At 45.5% G+C, this 23,197-nt stretch overlaps 1 protein-coding gene across 1 annotated transcript in view; it reads left to right on the plus strand.

The window, feature by feature from the left end:
* STPG4 (sperm-tail PG-rich repeat containing 4) overlaps positions 1-23,197 on the plus strand; it is a 98,881-nt gene that overhangs the window by 47,342 nt on the left and 28,342 nt on the right. The window contains 1 exon segment of the mRNA XM_044291280.1: positions 4,092-4,146. Within this exon segment, the coding sequence (XP_044147215.1) occupies positions 4,092-4,146 (55 nt within the window).

A 23,197-nucleotide genomic window follows, 5' to 3' on the forward strand; every position in this document is an offset into this window, starting at 1 on the left:
GATGGAAGCGCTCAGGAGCACTGGGAGCTGCGGTCCTGTCCTTCACCGCTCAGCTCCCAGCGCTTCTTCCCTCTTTCAGGCCTGCGGCGCACGGGATGGTGAAGCAGGAAGACTTCTCCCTGCTCCACCATTTAGCCTGCAGGCACAGATCGCGCTGTGGGACTGTGTGGGCGGAGCCTTCAGCCCGGAAATCTGCATAAGCTCTGCCCGCACAGTGCTGCAGAGCGATCTGTGCCTGCAGGGAAGAGAGGTATATGAGCTTCCGGAACGGGATAAGGTGAGTAGTTAATGTGTTTTTTTTTTGTTTGTTTTTTATACAGAGGGGGCACAGAGGGCTTTATTACTATGGAGGGGGCACAGATGGCTTTATTATTATGGAGCGGGCACAGACAGAGGACTTTATTACTATGGAAGGGGCACAGATGACTTTATTACTATAGAGGGGGCACAGAGGACTTTATTACTATGGAGGGGGCACAGAGGACTTTATTACTATGGAGAGGGCACAGGGGACTTTTTTTTTCTATGAAGGGGGCACTGAGGACTTTATTACTATGAAGGGGGCACAGAGGGCATTACTACTATGGAGGGGGCACAGAGGGCATTACTATTGTGAAGGGGGCACAATGTGCATTTCTACTATGGAGGGGGCACAGAGCCAGACGGCATTACTACAATAAAGGGGCAGAGAGGGCAATATTACTGTGAAGGTGGCACAGTGGGCATTATTACTGTGAAGATTGCACAGTGGGCATTATTACTGTGAAGGTTGCACAGTGGGCATTATTACTGTGAAGGGAGCACAATGGGGATTTCTACTATGGAGGGGGCACAGACAGCATTACTAGCACAGGGGTATTACTACTATTAAGGGGGCACAATGGACATTATTACTGTGAAGGGGACACAATGGGCATTATTACTATGAAGTGGGCACAGTGGGCATTATTACTGTGAAGAGGGAACAGTGGGCTTTATTACTGTGAAGGGGCACAATGGGCATTATTACTATGAAGTGGGCACAGTGGGCATTATTACTATGAAGTGGGCACAGTGGGCATTATTACTGTGAAGAGGGAACAGTGGGCTTTATTACTGTGAAGGGGGCACAATGGGGATTATTACTGTGAAGGGGCACAATGAGCATTATTACTATGAAATGGGCACAGTGGGCATTATTACTGTGAAGAGGGCACAGTGGGCTTTATTACTGTGAAGAAGGCACAATGGGGATTATTACTATGAAGGGGGCACAATGGGGATTATTACTGTGAATGGGGCACAATGGGGATTATTACTGTGAAGGGGGCACAAAGAGGGCATTACAACTGTGAAAGGGGCACAGAGGGCATTAGTAGCACAGTGGGCATTACTACTATTAAGAGGGCACACAGGGCATTATTACTGTGAAGGGGCACAATGGGCATTATTACTGTGAAGGGGCACAATGAGCATTATTACTATGAAATGGGCACAGTGGGCATTATTACTGTGAAGAGGGCACAGTGGGCTTTATTACTGTGAAGAAGGCACAATGGGGATTATTACTATGAAGGGGGCACAATGGGGATTATTACTGTGAAGGGGGCACAAAGAGGGCATTACAACTGTGAAAGGGGCACAGAGAGGGCATAACTACTGTGAGGGGGCACAATGTGGGCATAACTACTGTGAAGGGGCACACATCTGTACAAAACTACTGTGAATGTTGTACAATGAGGGCAATACTACTGTGAGGGGGTACAATTTTTTTTGGGGGGGGGGGGTTCGAGAGAAAGGACCCACCTCGGGTGCCAAACACCCTAGGCATGCCACTGGCGGGGGTAGACCCAGGTTTAAAAGCTCAGGCTGAGGCTGTGGATTTTCTTGGAAGTGGAGGACTCCCTCTGAGGTCTTCTGGAGGCAGCGCACGCGGCCTGCGGCTGCTGGATCCTTCTGCCAGCACTCAGCGACTGGCAACGGGACAAGGGGTTTGGACAAGAGGGTCACCCTGGCAGCAAATGGTCCCTTGAGGGAGCCCATGGGGGTGTACTCCAAGTGGTCCCCCGCGTATAAGCTATGACGGGCCTGGGGCAGGTTTCACACGAATAGTTCTTGGCCACTCTCGTCGTACACCAGGAAACCAGAGACGAGTTCCACGGAGAACCACAGGATGGTCCCTCTGCGCCTCTTCAGCTTCAGATCCCCTGGCCGTGGGTAGTCCAGGACGTGGATCACCCAGTTCTCGATGCTTTTTTTGTACTCCCACATTTTCTGGGCATGAGCTGTAAGTATAGCTCTGCTGTGTTTGCTGCCACCTGCTGGTGAACCAGGCACATTACATTTGAACAGTTACATAACATTAGAAATGCACAGTGTGGAGGACCTTGAAAAAAATGCACAAGATGACATGAGGTTAGACCAATAAAGACAGTAGCAAGGTGCAGAAATGGTAACACCACTCTGGGGTGTTACAAATGTAAGACAGCTTCTGGATGTAGAAAATGATGAATGAGACAGGCCTACCGGCCTGTCCACTTCCCCACCCACACCATGCACACAATTTTAGACCTGGAGTGAGCGGGGAGAAGTCTCAGATAGCCTGAAATATGCCTAATAAAGGCATGAAATACTCCTAAGGCCTCATGCACACGGCCGTTGTTTGGGTCCGCATCGGCGGCTCGGATGCGGACCCATTCATTTCAATGGGGCCGCAAAAGATGCTGACAGCACTCCGTGTGCTGTCCGCATCCGTGGCTCCGTTCCGCGGCCCCGCAAAAAAAATATAGCATGTCCTATTCTTGTCCGCGATTTGCGGACAAGAATAGGCATTTATATTGCCGGCGCCTGTTCCGTTCTGCAAATTGCAGAAGGCAACACGGGCGCCTTCCGTTTTTGGCGGATCCACGGTTTGCGGAGCGCAAAAAACGGCATGGTCGTGTGCATGAGGCCTAATATAGGTATTTTTCAGTATAATAAATGACCACCAAAACCCGTAAAACAATGGTGCGATTGCATTTTTTTTCTCCAATTGTACTACATAAGTAAATGTTTGCAGCCTTGTAATACAACATATGGAATATAAATGGTGCCATTAGAATGTATAACTTGTCCCACAAAAAAACAAATAAAAACTCATACGTCTAAGGGTACTTTCACACTAGCGTTATTCTTTTCCAGTATTGAGTTCCGTCACAGGGGCTCAATACCAGAAAAGAACTGATCAGTTTTATCCTAATGCATTCTGAATGGAGAGCAATCCGTTCAGGATGCATCAGGATGTCTTCAGTTCAGTCTTTTTGACTTTTCAGGACGGAGATAATACCACAGCATGCTGTGGTTTTATATCCGTCCAAAATTCCGGAACATTTATTCCCATTGAAATGCATTTATGCCAGATCAGGCCCGAGTGTTCCGGCAAAACGGATCCAGCATTGCGGTCTGCGCATGCTCAGACTGCAAAAAATGTGAAAAAAAAATAAATGCTGGATCCGTTTTTCCGGATGACACCGGAGAGACGGATCCAGCATTTCAATCCATTTGTCATACGGATCAGGATCCTGATCCGTCTGACAAATGCCATCAGTTTGCATTCGTTTTGACGGAACTCCCTGCCGGAATCCTCTGCTGCAAGTGTCAAAGTACCCTAAGTGAATAGAAAAATAAAACATTATTGCTTTTGAAAGAAAATAAAGCTTGAACTGTTAACAACAGAAAGTGGTTCAAATACCCTATTAGAGCATTCTGATTTAATATAGGGGAGTCTCCCATTCGAGACCTTTATCTATAGGTCACAGCTGAGACGCTACAAAGGGCACAATATTGGGGATATTTCTATACACTGGTATCACCTACATTAATATGAGCAACCTTTCCTGCATAAAGTCCTGAAATAACTCAATGACAAAATCTGTTTGTGCAGTTGCCATAACAGTGACAACCTGGTAGCCCCAAATTAATCAGGTTTTTTCAAAGAGAGAAATGTAGGGTATGGCATGAAAATGCATTAAAGACAATTGACCTGTTAGGTATGTGAGTAGCCATTGTCTGTGTGCTGCACCTGTGTGTGCTGTAATAATATTAAGCCGGCATTTTCTGTTTTATCCCTGCAGGCATTTTATGTTTCGATCCGCAGCACAGAGATTCCCCACAGTTTACTTTATTCCTGTAAGTAGTAAAACCATTACCAGTAGGTGTAACAACCTGCAGAGATGCATGACTGTTTAGTGCCGATATGTTAACCATGCCAATTAGGAGGTGCTGCTAGGAAAGGGGGTCCTACAGAATAAATTTCCCCATCTTTCTGGTTCTAGTCAAGTCTTCACATTCTTTGGGACAGTAGGCCTGGTTGCACGTTTGCCCTCCTCCTTTCATTATTTTTGGGCCAGTTCTTCACTACCTGCAGTGACAAATTCAAGGAAATCCTGTGCAGTACCTTAAAGAGGTTCTCCACGAATTAAGAAAATTAAAATACTTAAATATTACTTTATTATAAATATATTTACCAAACACCTTTCATGAGATATAATGGCTTTTTTTTTGTCTAGGGAGCAATCATCAGGGAAAATAAGATGGCCTTTATCCTATTAGTACACACAGTAAGAAAAAGAAGAAAATTCAGCTCTCTCCGGTGAAAAAATGAAAAACTTTAATCCAGCAAGTTTAAAATCCATACAGGTGTACAAATAGCAGTCAACGCGTTTCAGACCTCAGAGAAATATGGGTCCTTCCTCATGATAAACGTTTGTCATGAGGAAGGACCCATATTTCTCTGAGGTCTGAAACGCGTTGACTGCTATTTGTACACCTGTATGGATTTTAAACTTGCTGGATTAAAGTTTTTCATTTTTTCACCGGAGAGAGCTGGATTTTCTTCTTTTTCTTACTGTATATACCGCATCCAGGAGCGGCATCCGTGCACCTCTGGTGATTTTACTACTGCAGGTGAGAGCTGCCTTACGTTTTCTTCTATTAGTACACACAAAACCTGTCCTAATCACACAGGAGGACAAATTACTTCACAACACTGAGCTTAAGAGCTGCCTCATCCTCCTCTCTGCTCTGCTTGTCAGAGATTATGATCCTGAATACAGCAGATAAGATCTTCAGCTGAATCTCTGTAGGAATGAAGTTCATGAGGAGACATGAAGTACAGAGAGGACGGACAGGACAGACTGTGGGAATGGAGACCTGCATACAAGAGCTGCTGCTCATTAGCCACATCCCCATCTCCTGTGTACCTTATGTCTCTTCATGAACTCCATTCCTACAGAGACTCAGTTTACAAGGAAGGAGGCAGTCTCTCATTCCCTAGGGGGGAAGGGTTAGAGAAGAGGGTCTAGGTTGTCTGTTCACATTCACTTTTGCCTCTTTTGACTTGTCGTGCTGGATGCTTGTTTAAGAAAGGACCTGTCATGACATCATCACTATGTGACCAGTAATATATGGATGTTAATGGTCACATGGCAATAATGTCACAGGTCCTTTATCCTACCAGTATGCAGGAGGAGTCTTGCTGCAGGAGAAGTCTGGTGTAGTTTTATGTGGAGATTTCCTCTGGAGAAGGTGAAAGAGGGTGTTATACTGTATACTGTGGGGTGTTATACTATATACTGTACACTGTGGGTTTTTATACAATATACTGTATACTCTGGGGTGCTATATACTGTGGGGTGTTATAATATATACAGTATACTGTGGGGTGTTATACTATATACTGGGGGTGTTATATTCTCTATACTGTGGGATGTTATACTATATACTGGTTACTGTGGGGTGTTATAATATATACTGCATACTGGGGGTGTTATTTACTGTATACTGTGGGGTGTTATACTATATACTGGTTACTGTGGGGTGTTATACCATATACTGCATACTGCGGGGTGTTATGCTATGGGATATTATACTATATACTGTACACTGTGGGATGTTATTCTAAATACTGTATACTGTGGGATGTGTGACATAGCAAGGGGTTTTGTTTGGGAAGACAGGTATTTTCCTCCCAACATGGGCAGCTGGGCTTTCAGGCAGGTGAGGTCAAATACCAGACCGGAATTTAAGTGCCGGTCCGGGTTTTGGCAGCACCTGGCTGTCCTTTAAATAGGCAGCTGGGACTCGTCTTCTCTCTTACCTCAATCACTTTACATTCTTTACTGGAAACCTAGAAGCGAGGTTTATTTACTTGCACTTTGTGATTATCATTATACAACAGGTGGTATTGTAAAATGCACTTGTGTATATGCCTTTTGTTGATATATTAATCCCCTGCTGGGGATAACATGCTTTATTGTTATATTAAATCATAAAACTCAATAAAATCGTTTAAACATAAATAGGCAGCTGGGCTCAGAATCAAGGTCTCTGTTTTGGGATCTGAGGCATGGTGCCGTGCTAGAGGGTTGAAAGCCGCATGCGGGGAAACAGGCCCCCTAAAGCCTGTTGTGGACGCTGAAAAAACCTGCTAACTAGGTGACTGTTTTGTGCTTTGGACTTTCCTTTGTGTGAATGAACACTAAGACTGAAAAATGTTGCTTTGTTTTTTCTCCTGTGTGAATAAACACTGAAGTTTTGTTTTACAAACTGTTACCTTTGCCTCTGTTCTGCGTCCGCTTACCCTGCCTACCAGAGCGAATCCCCACAATTGGTGGCTTGGAGCGGGCACATGCAGTGAGGCTGGCGTAAACGCCGAAATATTTTTTTCAGGTACGGCTGGATGTCCTGGATTAAACCAGCTAAATTTAAACCTGTGTCACATGACAAAATGGAGGCTATAATAAAACCTCTTGTAGAGGCTAACCAACACCACCAAGAAACAAACCAACTGCTATTACAACACATGATGGCTTTACAGACGTCAGGAGCGTCCCAGTGTATCTATGATGTTCGTAAAGCGGTCCATGCGGCGATCCCCAAGATGACACCATCAGATAATGTCGAAACCTACCTCACGATGTACGAGAAGGTAGCCGCAAGGGAGAATCTACCCTGAGATCAGTGGGCTGAGGTCGTCGCTCCGTTCCTGACATCTGGTTCCCAGCGGGTGTACGTCGTCTTGCCAGACGATCAAGCGGCCGACTACCAGAAAGTCAAGGGTGAGATTCTGGCAAGACTGGGGGTAAATGTGTTGGTCCGGGCCCAGCGGATGCATCAGTAGGGGTTTAAGTCGGCTGAGCCCGTGAGACCCCCGTATTATAACTTACAAAATTGACTACAGCCTGACGTGCTGAGCCCCACTGCTATGCTGGACCGTCTGTTGGCTGATATGTTCTGGAGGGTTTTGCCACCACCTCTCCAGCAATGGATCGGCCAAGTCTCTCCAGGTAATGCTCTCGAGATGGTCGACCTGGTGGAGCGCTATGAGGCTACCCGGAATCTACAGGGGGGTTCTTTTGGGAGGGGGGTAGTCAAATCCCGTAACTCTCCACCACAGACCCGGCCGTTTGTGCCCACCAAACCTGCCCGGGATGTACCCCCTGTGGACCCAGCTCCAATAGTCTGTTGGCAGTGTCGGGAGTGCTGCCATGTACGAGCTGACTGTCCACATCAGGTGGAACCCATGGACACGAACTATGGCTTTAGTCAGTCGTTATATGCTAGGAAGCTGTGTGCAGTGGGTGCCCCAGAGACTCTGAATGATCTATGCCAGGTGGAGGTGGAAGACACTCCAGCGGTGGCTCTGTTGGACTCAGGGAGTCTGGTGACCCTGGTAAGGGCTCCCCTGGTACGGTCCACTGAGTATACTGGCTGGAAAGTCGGGGTCATGTGTATTCATGGTGAATTAAAAGACTACCCCACTGCTATGTTGTCTCTATCCACGGTTGCCGGCAGGTGGACCCACGAGGTGGCTGTCACCACCAATCTACACTACAAACTTATAATAGGGAGAGACTTTACGGGCTTCCCGGCACTGTGGCCTACTGCGAGAGTGACTGATACCCATGAGATAGGGGTAACCCTAGAAGAGTGGCCCAGCTCAGGGGGGAGACCAGAACCCTGGGAACCTGAGTCCGAAGGGCCAGCGGTAGGGGTGACCGCCACTTCGGTGGAAGAGGGGGGAGACATGGAGGACTTGCCACCAGGTCCTGTCTCCGGGGATAATTTTGGTACGGCCCAACACCGGGACCGAACCCTATCCATAGCCTGAGAAAATGTATTAATAGTAGATGGTGAATCGCAGCAACCAGGGGCAGAGTCGGTGTTCCCCCGTTGTGTGGTTCATCAGGAGATGTTGTACTGGGTAAACCAGCTGCAAGGTTAATCCATTGAACAGTTGGTGGTTCCCCAGGCTTATCGCAAACTCGTGTTAGAGTTCGCCCACCAACATGTTCTCCCACAGTATACAGTATAACACACCTACAGTATACAGTATATAGTATAACATTCCACAGTATACAGTATAACACCCCACAGTATATAGCATAACACCCCACAGTATAAAGTATAACATCCCACGGTATACAGTATATAGCATAACACCCCACATTATACAGTATATAGTATAACACCCCTCAGTATAAAGTATATAGTATAACACCTCACAGTATACAGTATAACACGCACAGTATACAGTATATAGCATAATCTCCCACAGTATACGATATATAGCATAATATCCTACAGTATACAGAGTGGTGGCAAAAATTCTGTCTGTGTGCCAAAAATTTTGCTACTCGAAGTTTACAGCAACTATAAGTTGGTGTAGCTTTACCCAAAAAATACTCCAAAATTTTGGCACATTTAGGCCACACCCATTCCTATGAAGGCATGCTCCCGTTGTCGGACGAGGAGTAAAAAGCTTTAGAAAGTGTGTCAAACAGTTGGTAAATGTGTTGCACCAACAATTGCTCATTTTCAGTAGTAAAGCTACCTTCCCAGGGGTGGTCACATTGAAATTTGAAACAGGTTTCCTGCATTGTGTGTATAGACGGTGTAGCAGCATGTGTGTGGTTTATGGCAGTTGCAATAACTGAGAGCTAATGGTCAGAAGACTCCAGGACGTGATGATGTTGATGCTGTCCCTGGAGACTAATGAGTGGCAGAGAAGCTGTGTGCATAGCGTTGCTATTCTTCTTCATATAGGCTTCCAACCATACCAAAGACCTGACTCCTTCTCCTTCTTAATAATAATGTGATGACTCTGGTGACCCTAACATAGTCTACACAGCAAAGCTGAAAAGTGAGCCACAGAAAATGCAGAAAACACGAAGTGTCAGCTTCATTTACATCAGCGTCCACTCATTTACCAACTGTTTGACACACTTTCTAAAGCTTTTTTGTCTGACAAGGTGAGCGTGCCTTCATAGAAATGGGAGTGGCCCAAATGCGCCTTATAGTTGCTGTAAACTTTGAGTAGCAAAATCCCTTCAGTGTTACAACAGGAACAGTTCAGGTTTTTTACATAAAAAATATATTTAACTCAAAAACATAATTGGAATAACATGTGATTTTCTGATACAGTACATTCCTTGTAATAAACCAAATTCTCCAGATGGTTAGGGCTACTTGGTACAGCGCAGTGTTATTTGCCTTGGCAGCGGCTGTCTGGCACTGGTTGCTAAAGTTAAGTCGAATGTCTACATCTACAACAAAGATCAGCAGCACGCCAGCATGCACACTTGTTTGGCTGTTCTTGTAACTCCCATAGAATTTAATGAAGCATTCTGGGGGTTGTAGTTTTCGAACAGCCGGTGTGCTGGAGGTTGCTGATGCCAGGTCTACAAATACATACTTACCAACGTTTCACTTGGTAAAATCGGGTAAAAATTATGTTAGCTTCGCCCATTTTTGGCCCAGGACGGCGCAAATTTGCCAGGACTGCCTCTGATAATCAGGGACATGCCCGCCAAATTTGGGACAGTTGGCAGCTATACAAGTATCTCCCATTCCCTTATGCCCCTTTCAAAAGGGCGAGATTTCCGCACGGGTGCAATGCGTGAGGTGAACGCATTGCACCCGCACTGAATCCGGACCCATTAATTTCTATGGGGCTGTGCACATTTTCACGCATCACTTGTGCTTTGCGTGAAAATCGCAGCATGCTCTATTTTGTGCGTTTTTCAAGAAACGCAGGCCCCATAGAAGTGAATGGGACTGCGTGAAAATCGCAAGCATCTGCAAGCAAGTGCGGATGCGGTGCGATTTTCATGCACGGTTGCTAGGTGACCCGATCATTATTATTTTCCCTTATAACATGGTTATAAGGGGAAATAATAGCATTCTTAATACAGAATGCATAGTACAAAAGGGCTGGAGGGGTTAAAAAAAAATTTAATTTTTTTTTAACTCACCTTAATCCACTTGCTCGCGCAGCCCGGCTGCTCTTCTATCTTCATCTTTGCTGTGCACAGGAATAGGACCTGTGGTGACGTCACTGGGCTCATCACATGGTCCGTCACATGATCCATCACCATGGTAAAAAAAGATAATGTGATGGACCATGTGATGAGCATAGTGACGTCACCACAGGTCCTTTTCCTGTGCACAGCAAAGATGAAGACAGAGATGCCGACTGCGCGAGCAAGTAGATTAAGGTGAGTTAAAAAAATTTTAATTTTTTTTTAACCTCTCCAGCAATAAATGGGGAGATCTCAGGATCCATATGAGGTACAGGACTGGTTCAGAGTTTGTTAGAAAGAAGCAGTCATGCACTAAATTATGTATGATTTTCATTTTGTACATTAATCATGAGCTTTTGTCTAGCTTTTTGTACTTTTTTGACAAAACCCCATCATGTTGTACCTGTTGTAAAATCATTCTCATGCTCCCTGGCTCCCTGTGGTCTTCTGGTCTCTGTCCTGTAAAATTCTGCGACGGACGGGGCCACGTGCTTTGCAGTAGCCAATGACTGCCCTCAGCGCTGACATGTCCCCAAATGGCATGTCACTGCTGGATAACGTGCTGCTTGGAGACTCGTCACTGCTGAGGCCACTCATTGGCTGCAGCAGTGCACATGACTTCATCAATTTGCAAGTTTACAGGGCTGAAAGACTGATGAAGGGGACCAGGGAGCTGGAATGGAGTGACTGGGAACAAGTATGATTTTTTTCAATAGGTACAACAGACTGTGGTTGCTAGTCCCCAAAGGCCGAACAACCGCTTTAAGTGTTTTATTGCATATATATATATATATATATATATATGTAGACACATACGGTCAGACCTACATAATATGCATGCAGTAGTGTTGTTAACACACTTTTTGTATATTGCCAAGCAGGGGCGTTTCTAGGTTAAAACATTCGGTGCCTGGGCCCCTGATGTTTTGCCCCAGGCCCTGAATGTACTGCCTGCCAGATAGATCCAACTGTGTTGCCATCCTCAGGACGGCAATACAATTAAATCTAATGCCCTGCGAGAGCTGAAGGACCTGTGATGACATCACAGTCCATGTGATCAGTTCTAAATGAAGTAGCTGAAAAGGACCTGTGATGATGTCACTATCATGTGACCAGTGCAGGAGAGGACAGCTCAGCAGTGAAGAGAAGTCCTGGGAAGAAGCTGTTGTGAGGTCTGCTACATGAGGAGAGGTATGTGAAGGGGTAGATTACTCAGTGTGAGAGGCAGAGCAATGTTGGGAATTGTAATTATTTAACTGGGACTGTATGTTAGGACTGAAGGGAGGGAAGTTATTTACATTGGACAGTGGGGTGGAGTGATGTTATTTATATGGGACTGTATATTGGAGGGTGCTGGAGAGATGGTGTGATGGTATTTACATAGGACTCTATGGCAGAGGAGGGAAATAATGTTATTTACATGGGACTGTATGGTGGAGGGGCTGAGGAATTATAATTTCTGAGGACAGCAAATGGAGGAATATAACTACAAGGGGCACTGCAGGGTGCATTATAAATGCTGGAGTGCTTCAAGGCGAGCATTATAACAGTAGGGGGCAATATAAATACTGTGGACCCTGTGTGGGCATTCTAACAGTAGGGGGCGATATAAATACTGGGGCACTTCAGGGTGAGCATTATAACAGTGGGAGGTATTATAAATACTGGGGGCACTGCAAGGACATTTTAAATCCAGGGGACATTAACCGTTCTTATTACTACTGGGTGCTCTATAGGAGGGACTTATAGATCTGCATTATTTCTACTAAGAGCACTATGGGGGGCCTTATTACTACTGAGGGGTCTGTAGAGAGCTTTATTACCACTGGGATAACAATAGGGGGCCATATTTCTACTGGGAGCTCTAGGAGGGTATTATTAATACCAGAGGGCTCTTCAACTAATAAAGGCACTCTTGGGGAGCACTATCACTGTTGGGGACACTATAGGGGGCTGTATTACTAATGAGGGCATTCTAGAAGGGAATTACTATTGGTGGGACTATGAGAAGTACTATTACTAAGGGGGCATTTATTTTTCTTCAGGATAGTATTTGGGGGTAGAGCAAAGTGAGGAAGCTAAGATATCTGTGTTTCACACTCTGCAGAGACGAGGCGGCTGAGAGAAGTTGTCCGGACCGAATGGAGAAGATGACAGAGAAGATCTACATCAGAGGAGACGTCACCTGGGAGGCCCTGGATGTGAAAGGTACGTGCTGCTGTATAGCTGTCTAGCAAGTACAGTCGTGGCCAAAAGTTTTGAGAATTACATAAATATGGGAAATTGGAAAAGTTGGTGCTTAAGTTTTTATAATAGCAATTTGCATATACTCCAGAATGTTATGAAGAGTGATCAGATGAATTGCATAGTCCTTCTTTGCCATGAAAATAAACTTAATCCGAAAAAAACCTTTCCACTGCATTTCATTGCTGTCATTAAAGAACCTGCTGAGATCATTTCAGTAATCGTCTTGTTAACTCAGGTGAGAATGTTGACGAGCACAAGGCTGGAGATCATTATGTCAGGCTGATTGGGTTATAATGGCAGACTTGACCTGTTAAAAGGAGGGTGATGCTTGAAATCATTGTTCTTCCATTGTTAACCATGGTGACCTGCAAAGAAACGCGTGCAGCCATCTTTGCGTTGCATAAAAATGGCTTCACAGGCAAAGATATTGTGGCTACTAAGATTGCACCTCAATCAACAATTTATAGGATCATCAAGAACTTCAAGGAAAGAGGTTCAATTCTGGTTAAGAAGGCTTCAGGGCGTCCAAGAAAGTCCAGCAGCGCCAGGATCGTCATCTAAAAAGGATTCAGCTGCGGGATCGGAGTGCCACCAGTGCAGAGCTTGCTCAGGAATGGCAGCAGGCAGGTGTGAGCGCATCTGCACGCACAGTGAGGCGAAGACTTTTGGAAGATGGCCTGGTGTCAAGAAGGGCAGCAAAGAAGCCACTTCTCTCCAAAAAAAACATCAGGGACAGATTGATCTTCTGCAGAAAATATGGTGAAAGGACTGCTGAGGACTGGGGCAAAGTCATATTCTCAGATGAAGCCTCTTTCTGATTGTTTGGGGTATCAGGAAAAAGGCTTGTCCGGAGAAGAAAAGGTGAGCGCTACCATCAGTCCTGTGTCATGCCAACAGTAAAGCATCCTGAGACCATTCATGTGTGGGGTTGCTTCTCATCCAAGGGAATGGGCTCACTCACAATTTTGCCCCAAAACACAGCCATGAATAAAGAATGGTACCAAAACACCCTCTAACAGCAACTTCTTCCAACAATCCAACGACAGTTTGGTGAAGAACAATGCATTTTCCAGCACAATGGAGCACCGTGGCATAAGGCAAAAGTGATAACTAAGTGTCTCGGGGACCAAAACGTTGACATTTTGGGTCCATGGCCTGGAAACTCCCCAGATCTTAATCCCATTGAGAACTTGTGGTCAATCCTCAAGAGGCGGGTGGACAAACAAAAACTCACTAATTCTGACAAACTCCAAGAAGTGATTATGAAAGAATGGGTTGCTATCAGTCAGGAATTGGCCCAGAAGTTGATTGAGAGCGTGCCCAGTCGAATTGCAGAGGTCCTGAAGAAGAAGGGCCAACACTGCAAATACTGACTCTTTGCATAAATCTCATGTAATTGTTGATAAAAGCCTTTGAAATGTATGAAATGCGTGTAATTATATTTCACTACATCACAGAAACAACTGAAACAAAGATCTAAAAGCAGTTTAGCAGCAAACTTTGTGAAAACTAATATTTGTGTCATTCTCAAAACTTTTGGCCACGACTGTACAGTAAAATGTCTTCAGTGCTAGTGTTTGCAGGTTGGGGGGGGCGATTAGTTGACTTAGAGAATTAGGCAATATTCATTGGGGGCTTAGGCCCCGAATCTTTTGAGACCCTAGCAACGCCCCTGCTGCCAAGCCCATTCATGCCTCGCACACTCAGGGATCAGGTAAATAATGCATTGAAATTTTAGATTTGTTTGCCTTACACGGTTTAGGTTACATCCGCTTGATACGGGCGCAGTGTTTCCATGGCTCCCTTTTCCACAACCTGTTGTTTGTGAGCTTGGGGAGGATTAGGTCTGGGAGTCCCTATTATCAGCACTTTAACCAGATCAGATGGAAAAGTCAATGGTATAGCAGTCGAGTATTATTTATAATCAGCAGCACATTTAGAAAAGCTAAGAAACAGAGAAATCCCATTACAGTGATGTTCTATGGGAAATAAATGTCGTTCCTTACTACAGCTATGGCTCGTATCACAGAAAATACAAGTGTAATTGACTAGTAATTCTCCTTCTAAATCAACAGTTCTTGTGATGCGATAGCCTGTCTTTTCTTGGCTTTTTTGGGGCTTGTAAAAAACATTATGAAATTCTTGAGGTTTTTACAAGTTTTTTTTTTGTTTTTTGTTCCACATTTTCGTTTCCTATATATGTCTACGAGAAAACATCTTTAAAAAAAGCCACACCCAAAGCATGCAGGGAATCACAAAAACATAAAGGGGGCACAAACCGGAGGAAAAGGTCTTCAAACACCACATTTACAAAGACAGGCTTTTTACGACTGTTTTTGTTTCCCTTTTTGCGCTGCCTTTACTGGCAGAAGACACGCTTAATTTATGACGAGGTGTGTGCCTAATCATGTGGCGGAAATACTGGACCAGCCCCCGACTGGAGTACTTTTCCGCCAACACCTTGACGCACGCCTTGCCATAAATTAGTTGAATCTTATTGCAGCAAAGGGGAAATTCTAAGCCGGTCTTAGTTAATGACCCTCAGTAGGTACACATTTATCCATGTATCACTCCAGGTTTTTAGGCTGGCCCTTGTAGTTCCCGATCTGATGTAGACTGTGTTCTCTCACAGCTATTAAGAATCCAGACGGAGGCCTAAGGTCTTATTCACACAGTCATTGTTTGTGAGCCAAAACGAGGACTAGGCCACAAAGATAGAGTATAAGGGAAAGGTCTACACCTCTTCTGTGTTTAGAGTTGCACCTGGTTTTGACTCACAACCACTGATGGAAATCACTGACAAAAACATTGAGGTGTGCAGTGGCGTGCCTAGGGTATTTGGCACCCGGGTTAGGTATTTTCTCTGGCACCCCCCTTCCCCCCGCCGAAACCATAAGAAACTTTATTTTTACATTTAAATATACTGAAATATTTATTTTGTTTGAAATAAAAAAAATTATCGCTAGTAAATAGAAAATTGCTGGTAAATGAAATTTTTAAGGGAATCTGTCACCATGAAAATGGAAGGTGAAGAAAAAACTGCTGTTTTTGCACAACTTTTATATTTATTTTTATAGAGCGGACTGGAGTTTTCAGTGATGCCGGTACATCCTGCCCTGATAGCTGGGGCTAAGCTGTCAGTGACAGCCGGACCCGTGCCGCTGATCAGACAGGCACAGCTCCTGCACCTGCCCAATCAGCCCACCATACCTGTACAGCGCTGGGTCTCAAGTCACGTCCTGCAGCAGCACTGGCTGGCAGCAGCCTTGTGACTCCTCAACACCCCCCCCCCCCCCCTATTGAAAATTCAAGGCAGCATGGCCCATAACTGAAAAAATACCTCTCTAGTCTGTCTAGTCTGCTGCCTCTTGTCTGCCACAGTGCCACTGTCTGCACCACTCCTAACTGCCACACACCACAGTGCCACTGTGCCTCTGTGCCTGTCTGCACCACTCCTAACTGCCACACACCACAGTGCCACTATGACTGTCTGCACCACTCCTAACTGCCACACACCACAGTGCCACTATGACTGTCTGCACCACTCCTAACTGCCACACACCACAGTTCCACTGTGACTGTCTTCACCACTCCTAACTGCCACACACCACAGTGCCATGGTGACTGTCTGCACCACTCCTAACTGTCACACACCTTAGTGCTTTTTGCAGGCTCAGCTCGGCGGCAGTGTATCTGCAGACACACACAACACTGGTGAGGTGGTCACTTCACTAGAAGGCACAGGCCGCACAGCACAGCTGTTTTCTTGCTCAGGAGCACTGGAGCAAGAGGCTACAAGGAAGATGGGAGGTTTTCCCACCTGGAAGGCGAGCAGGTGTCCGGCGGCGAGCATACAAGTGAGATAGGCGTGAGCGCGCTCCCTGGATTATCAGAGCGCGCACCGGGGCGGATTAAGTATATCATAGTCCCAGGGACTGTTTACTCATCTTGGGCCTCCTCTGTCCATTTGCCCCGACTGTCCTCTCTTTCGCGTTGTGCCCCATATTTTTTCTGGTAAATATTAAAGAAAACTATGCCACATATATAGTGTCGTTGTCCATTACCCCTAAGGATGCCAGGGATCTGGCAAACATTTTGGGGGCAGCGTATGAAGCGATTTTAGAGGACGGCTATCGTCGGTGCTGACCCTAAACCATATAATCAATGCGATGAATCAATGAGAAGGAAGCAATAGAGGGATGAGTGGTGACAATGCACAGAACCACAATGCCCCACAGTATGCAATACATAGTATAACACCCCACAGTATGCAGTATAGCATCCTATAGCATACGGTATAGCATCCTACAGTATACAGCACCCTACAGTATACAGCACCCCACAGTATACAGCACCCCACAGTATGCAGTAAATCACCCTATAGTATACAGTACCCCTCAGTATGCAATATATAGTATAGCAACCCACAGTGGGCAGTATAGCACCCTATAGTACACAGTACCCCACAGTATGCAATATATAGTATAGCACCCCACAGTATACAATGCCCCACAGTATATAGTACCCCACAGTATGCAATACATAGTATACCACCCCACAGTATGCAGTATAGCATACAGTATAGCACCCCATAGTATACAGTACCCCACAGTATACAGTACCCCACAGTATACAGCATACAGCACCCCACAGTATACAGCACCCCACCGTATACAGTATACAGCATCCCACAGTATACAGCACCCCACAGTATACAGTAGAGCAGTATAGCACTCCACAATATACAGCACCCCACAGTATACAGCACCCCACACTATACAGTAGCTTACAGTATAATAGCATAACAGCCCCTGTCACCTTTTCCTGATGTAATCTTCAAAAAACCTTCACAATTATGGCAAACTTCTCCTGCAGCAACACTCCTGATAGAGAGAAAGGACCTTTCATTAACTCATAGCTATGTGACCAGTAATATCGATATGCTACTGATCACATGGTGATGATGTCATCAAAGGTCCTTTCTCCTAAGAGAATCATAGCTCTCCTTCCTTGCCGAGACATTGGGCCGGGCGCTGCTGCTCAGGCAGCACCCTCCTGTATAGCTAACAGCCTGACACCCGGGGCGGATGCCCCCCCCCCCCCCCTCTAGGCACGCCACTGGATGTGTGAATAAAGCCTTAAAGGGGTTCTCCGGGCTTTTAATATTGAAGACCTATCCTCAGGATAGGTCATCAATATCAGATCGGCGGGGGTCCGACACCTGGCACCCCCACGATCAGCTGTTTGAAGAGGAGGTGTGCGCCGTGCCAGCGATGCCTCCTCTTCACTGTTTACCTTCTCATCGCTGCCGTCGTCTCTGCAGCGGTGAGCAGGTGTAATTACACCTAAGCCGTCCCATTAATTTCAATAGGACGGATCGCTCCTATACAAGTGTATGGGAACGATCCGTCCTATTGGAATGAATGGGACAGTTAGGTGTAATTACACAGAGGCAGAGGCGACGCCGAGAAGATAAATAGTGAAGAGGAGGCAGCGCTGGCACGGCGCGCGCATCCTCTTCAAACAGCTGATCAGCGGGTGCCGTGGGTCGGACCCCCACTGATCTGATATTGATGACCTATCCTGAGGATAGGTCATCAATATTAAGAGCCCGGAGAACCCCTTTAAGGTCCTCTTACACGGACCAATTATTGCGTCAATTATTGGCGATAAGTATTTGCGCAAACTCTTCCTGATAATTGCTCTCTGTAAAGGTGCTGGTGATCACCCAATGAACAAGCAAACGGTCATTCATAAGGTGATCATATCTTTCGTCCGGCACCCAAGATCACTATTTCTGGGCTGTTGTTCAAAAACATGGAATCTGTATGGGAACAAACGATCTCAGTAACGATCGCTCATGCCATACAGAGGAGATGATTGCTGCATGTAAATGCAGCATCATCTCTGCTGACAATCAGGCAATAATCAGGAATGTTTAGTTCGTTCCCAATACTTGCCTGGCAAATCATCCCAGACCATTAAAAAGCGTAGAGCAGCATCAATCTTCCAATCTAACCATGTATCGTTGTTGGCTGGATTTTTGTTAAAGAAGAAGGGCCTAAAGGAGCAAATGAGCGCCATGTGAGGTGAACCATTTTGGTTTTGGTGCCCCCCTCCATTCCCTATTTTTTAGCCTGTATTAGGTTTTATAACTGATGCCAGTGACATTTTCTTCAACTCTAATGGTAGTCTATGTCTGCAGCTCTTTCATTTCTGTAAGTTGTTATTTATAAGGTATAAAGTGCCCGTAATATGATATTATGTCTCTGGTGGCTCAGGATATATGATAATGAGTTTCTGCCGCTAATACCCGTGCAGCACAATCTCCTGTAACTTTTAACCATCAGCAAATGATGCTCTTTATTCAAGTAGAACACAAATCTCTTCTGGAATATTGCTTCTCTCACAATTTATTCCCGCATTCAAGGTACAAAGCTTCCTCTATTCCCTTCAGTGATGTCTTTGAAATTAATTCTAAGTTTTTTTTCCCGTCCTTACTTGGGCGGGAGCCGGTTTTCATTTTTGGTACTTCAGATCGCATATTCTAATCAGTGCTGACATTTAACCAAGTGATACCATAAAGTGATTAGAAATGCTAACTTTTCAGAAAAGAAAAGTTCATTTTAATCTGTGGCTTGTCATTTTAGTTTTCTATCGCCTTTATGTATAACTGGATTTTATCGCAGAGAGATAAACATCAAGGCCTCCGTCTAATCTAGTAAAATGTAGTCCAACCAGCTACTACCCTTTCCTCATAGAAACTTCTATTGTAAGAATAAAGCAAGAAAAAACAATGCAGCAAATTATGCATTACAGAGTATCGTCAGCCGACGTGTCTGTTTTACTTAAAATATAGGAGATATATTAAAGGGGTTATCCGACCCCTGAAATGCCCCCCCATATGCCTGGACCCCTCACACATAATGTACTTACCTCACTCCCCGGCATCCGCGTTGCTTCTGAAGCCCACACGGCTGTCGCTCCATCCAGCGTCGGGGGAGGGGGGGGGGCAACCTATAAAAGGCGGTGACAGGGACGAGCCTCCTTAGCGTCACCGCGGTGCAAGGGAGGCTAGTTCCTGTGACCGCCTGCCCAACCCCCCCCCCCCCATAACGCCGGATGTTTTTATCCGCGTGACGGGGACATACAGCAGCGGCGGGTGCCGGGGAGCGAGGTAAGTACATTGTGTGTGAGGGGCCCAGGCATATGGGGTTAGCCGTCTCACACATTGGTGAAATATCTGTAGCATATGCCACCAATGTCATATAGATGTGGGTCCCACTTCTAGAACGGGGCTCCCAAAGCGAAGGAGAACGCACAACGAGCATGTGCGGCATGCTTTCCATTCACTTCTCCGGGAGTTCCAAAAAGAGCTGAACAAGCATGCTCAGCTATTTCGAGAACTCCCATAGAAGTGAATAGAGAGCACACCCCTCAAACATAGCCACCTCTCCATTCACCTCTATGGGAGTTCTGTAAATAGCTGAGCCAGTTCTCAGTTATTTTCGGCATTCCCATAGAAGTGAAAGAAGGGTGGCTGCGTTCTGCTCCCTCGTCCGTTTTGGGGGCCCCTTTTTAGAGATAGCATAGGTGAGGGTCCCAGAGGGGCTATCTCTGTCAGCCCCTCCCTTGTTCTTGATTGGCAGGGGCAGGCAAGAAGACTATCCAGGAACCTGGCCATGTCCTTCAATAAGAAGAAGGAGGGGCTGGCAGACGAAGCAGGAGGATGAATGGTGCACAGAATGACTTGGGTTTGTTCTCAGTACACTTCACTGCTTATTTGCATATTGATTATCACTAAGAAAAGTGGTGGCATACATGTCTGGGAGCAACTTATCCTCTCTTTGAATATTCCCATTATAGGGGAATTAAGCAGTAAATAGCTTTTTGATCAACAGCTATCATATATTTTATGGTCATCTCTACGTAAAAAGTGGATTTTTATATTTATGCACTGCTGAACCCTATTCAAGTGAACAGGGCTGAGTTGCAATACCAAGCATCGCCGCTATCCAATGGCTGTCCGTGGCACTGTGCTTGGTATACTGCCCTGCTGCTTCCCCAATCAGCTGATCGGGGGGTGCCAGGAGTCAGACTCCCTCCAATCTCATATTGATGACCTATCCTGAGGATAGGTCATCAATATAAATAAAGCCGACAGCGACTTTAAAGGGAACCTGTCATCACCTTTATGCTGCCCATACTAACGGCAGAATAAAGTAGAGACAGGTGAGTTGATTTCAGAGGTCTGTCATTTAAAAGTTAAAAGTAAGTGGTTGCCGAGAACCAACATCACAATCATTGCAGACTGGGCCTGGAAAAGAGTCACATCTACCTGAGAAGAGTCCTGGTTATTCCTAATCTCCTGCTCTCCTGCCACCTGCTGATGACTGACAGTCTTCTACCTAGTTTTCTCTCTTCCTCTCTAGGAGAGAACTGCCAATCATCAGCAGATGGGTGAGAGAGCAGGAGATTAGGTATAACCAGGACTCTTCTCAGGTAGATTTGACTCTATTCGAGGCCTGGGCTGCAATGATTATGATGCTGGTTCTCAGCAACCACTTACTTTTAGCTCAGGAGTGACACACCGCTGACATCAGCATTTCTGTCAATATTTAAATTGATGACAGGTTCCCTTTAAAGGGGTTATTCCATGATTAGTGCAAAGAAATGAAAAGGAACTTCACTCTCTTCTGGTGTTGCGCCCGGGATTGCTTAACACCCGATGTCAGGGAGCTCACTATTGCAGGGGCCTACTGTTTGTCACCAGAGATATTATACTAGGGAGTACCTTTCTGTGTTGTTTATCTAGCTGGCAGCTGGGTAAGGGGTGGGGGGAGTGGGGGGACCTTTCTTAGGGGCATATCCTTTCTGCTGAAGCTCTCTCCCTGTAACTGTCATAGCTTCTTACAGTTGAAGGATGGACAAAGAAAAAAATATATAGACCCAGTATTTGGCCCAGGGTATATTAATGTCAAAGGAACCAATAGATAAGAGCTGTATAAACCCTGTTTTTGACCTGTTTCCTAAAACTTAACTTTTATTACATTCAATAAAACGTTTTGCCCTGAATAATGTTATTTCAAAAATACAATCCCTTGAAGTTAATTTCTTATTGTAATCAATAGTGACTGATCTATAATATAAGTGGCAAGTATAACTTTGCCAGTGGTAGATTGTAGCAGGTGTTCCAACCGGATAATGATTAACACTCTCCTGGAGTATTATAGATCAGTCACTACTATACTACTGATTACTATGAGAAATTAACTGAGAGGGATTGTATTTTTTTAATCACATTATTCAGGGCAAAACATATTATTAAATCTAATTAAAGTTACATTTTAGGAAACGGGTCAAAAACAGGGTTTATGTGGCTTTTGGATATTGGTTCAGTTGAAGGATGGAACTGAGGAGGTGTGTTCACCTCAGAGATGTTACTTAGGTGGACAGATGAATAAGGAAAAGAACAAACAGCAGGTGGCACAGTACAGATTCATTTTATTGAATAACTCTGGCTATACTAAAGGGATTTATTATGCTGAAATACGCCTAAATTAACTGTTGTGCCGCTATCTGTGACTTCGCCCTGCACACGTCAGATGTAAAATTGTGGGCCTGGCCTGGGCAGGGAAGGGGACGGGCCGGTAGAAAAAGGTTTAAATGTAAGACAGCTCGGAAGCTGTCTTACATTTAGAACTGGTGCTGGATGCGCTGAAGTTATGGAGAGGCTGTATCACGACCGGCGTGCCTATCACATACGTGACACAAAGGGAGGGAAAAGGGAAGGCTCTGTCCAAGGGAGAGGGAAAGGTGGTGACCCCTATCTCACCTTGAGGCTGGCACCTGACTGCCCTGACGTCCCTAGACGGGTTCCTCACCCGTACGCCGATCGCGTGCCTAAAACCCTGGATTTCCCTAAGATGAGCCCTAGATAGTGAATAGGGCGGTGGGAACACTAGTCCGCACCACTAACTCTAAAGGAAAACACCAAGGGGAGGACAGACAATACAGACTAAACATATAATCCCAGGTGGGCGACAACAGGAGACAACAAAAAGCCCAACAGGGATCCGGAGAGTAACACTCTGGAACAACAACCAGGATTCACAGCTCCAGTGGGTCAGTATAGAAGTCCAGGCAGGAAGCTCTATATCTGGCAACCAGAGAAGTGTGAGAGGAGAATATAAGGAGATTGGGAGTGACAGACAAGAAACAGCTGAGGAGGAGAAGCTACGGATCCCTGAGTGAGACAAAAAGGATAGTAAGGCAAACACAGAAAACTATCATTAAGAAACAACGTGATCTTAAGACAGAGCGCGCAGCCACCCGCTGCGACTTCCTGACCCCGGGTATAACGGAGTTAGACGTGGCTCTGAGACACCCTCGTGACAGGCTGGCAGCACTTCATAACTTCAGTGGATCCTCCACCAGCTATGAGGCTTTATTTAGACCAGCGCCTAAAATGCCAGTCTTTCATTATATGCAATTACAAGAGTGTAGAATATTTTTCGTGGGACAAGGCCTTTATACCTCCTCCAGTCCCTCACCCCGGCTGTAATTACTCACCTTACTGTCATATTTAACCTCTGTCTCTTCTGGTATTTTTCTGTCCTGTTTCAAACATT

Source organism: Bufo gargarizans, chromosome 4, assembly GCF_014858855.1.
Source record: "Bufo gargarizans isolate SCDJY-AF-19 chromosome 4, ASM1485885v1, whole genome shotgun sequence".
NCBI lineage: Eukaryota > Metazoa > Chordata > Amphibia > Anura > Bufonidae > Bufo > Bufo gargarizans.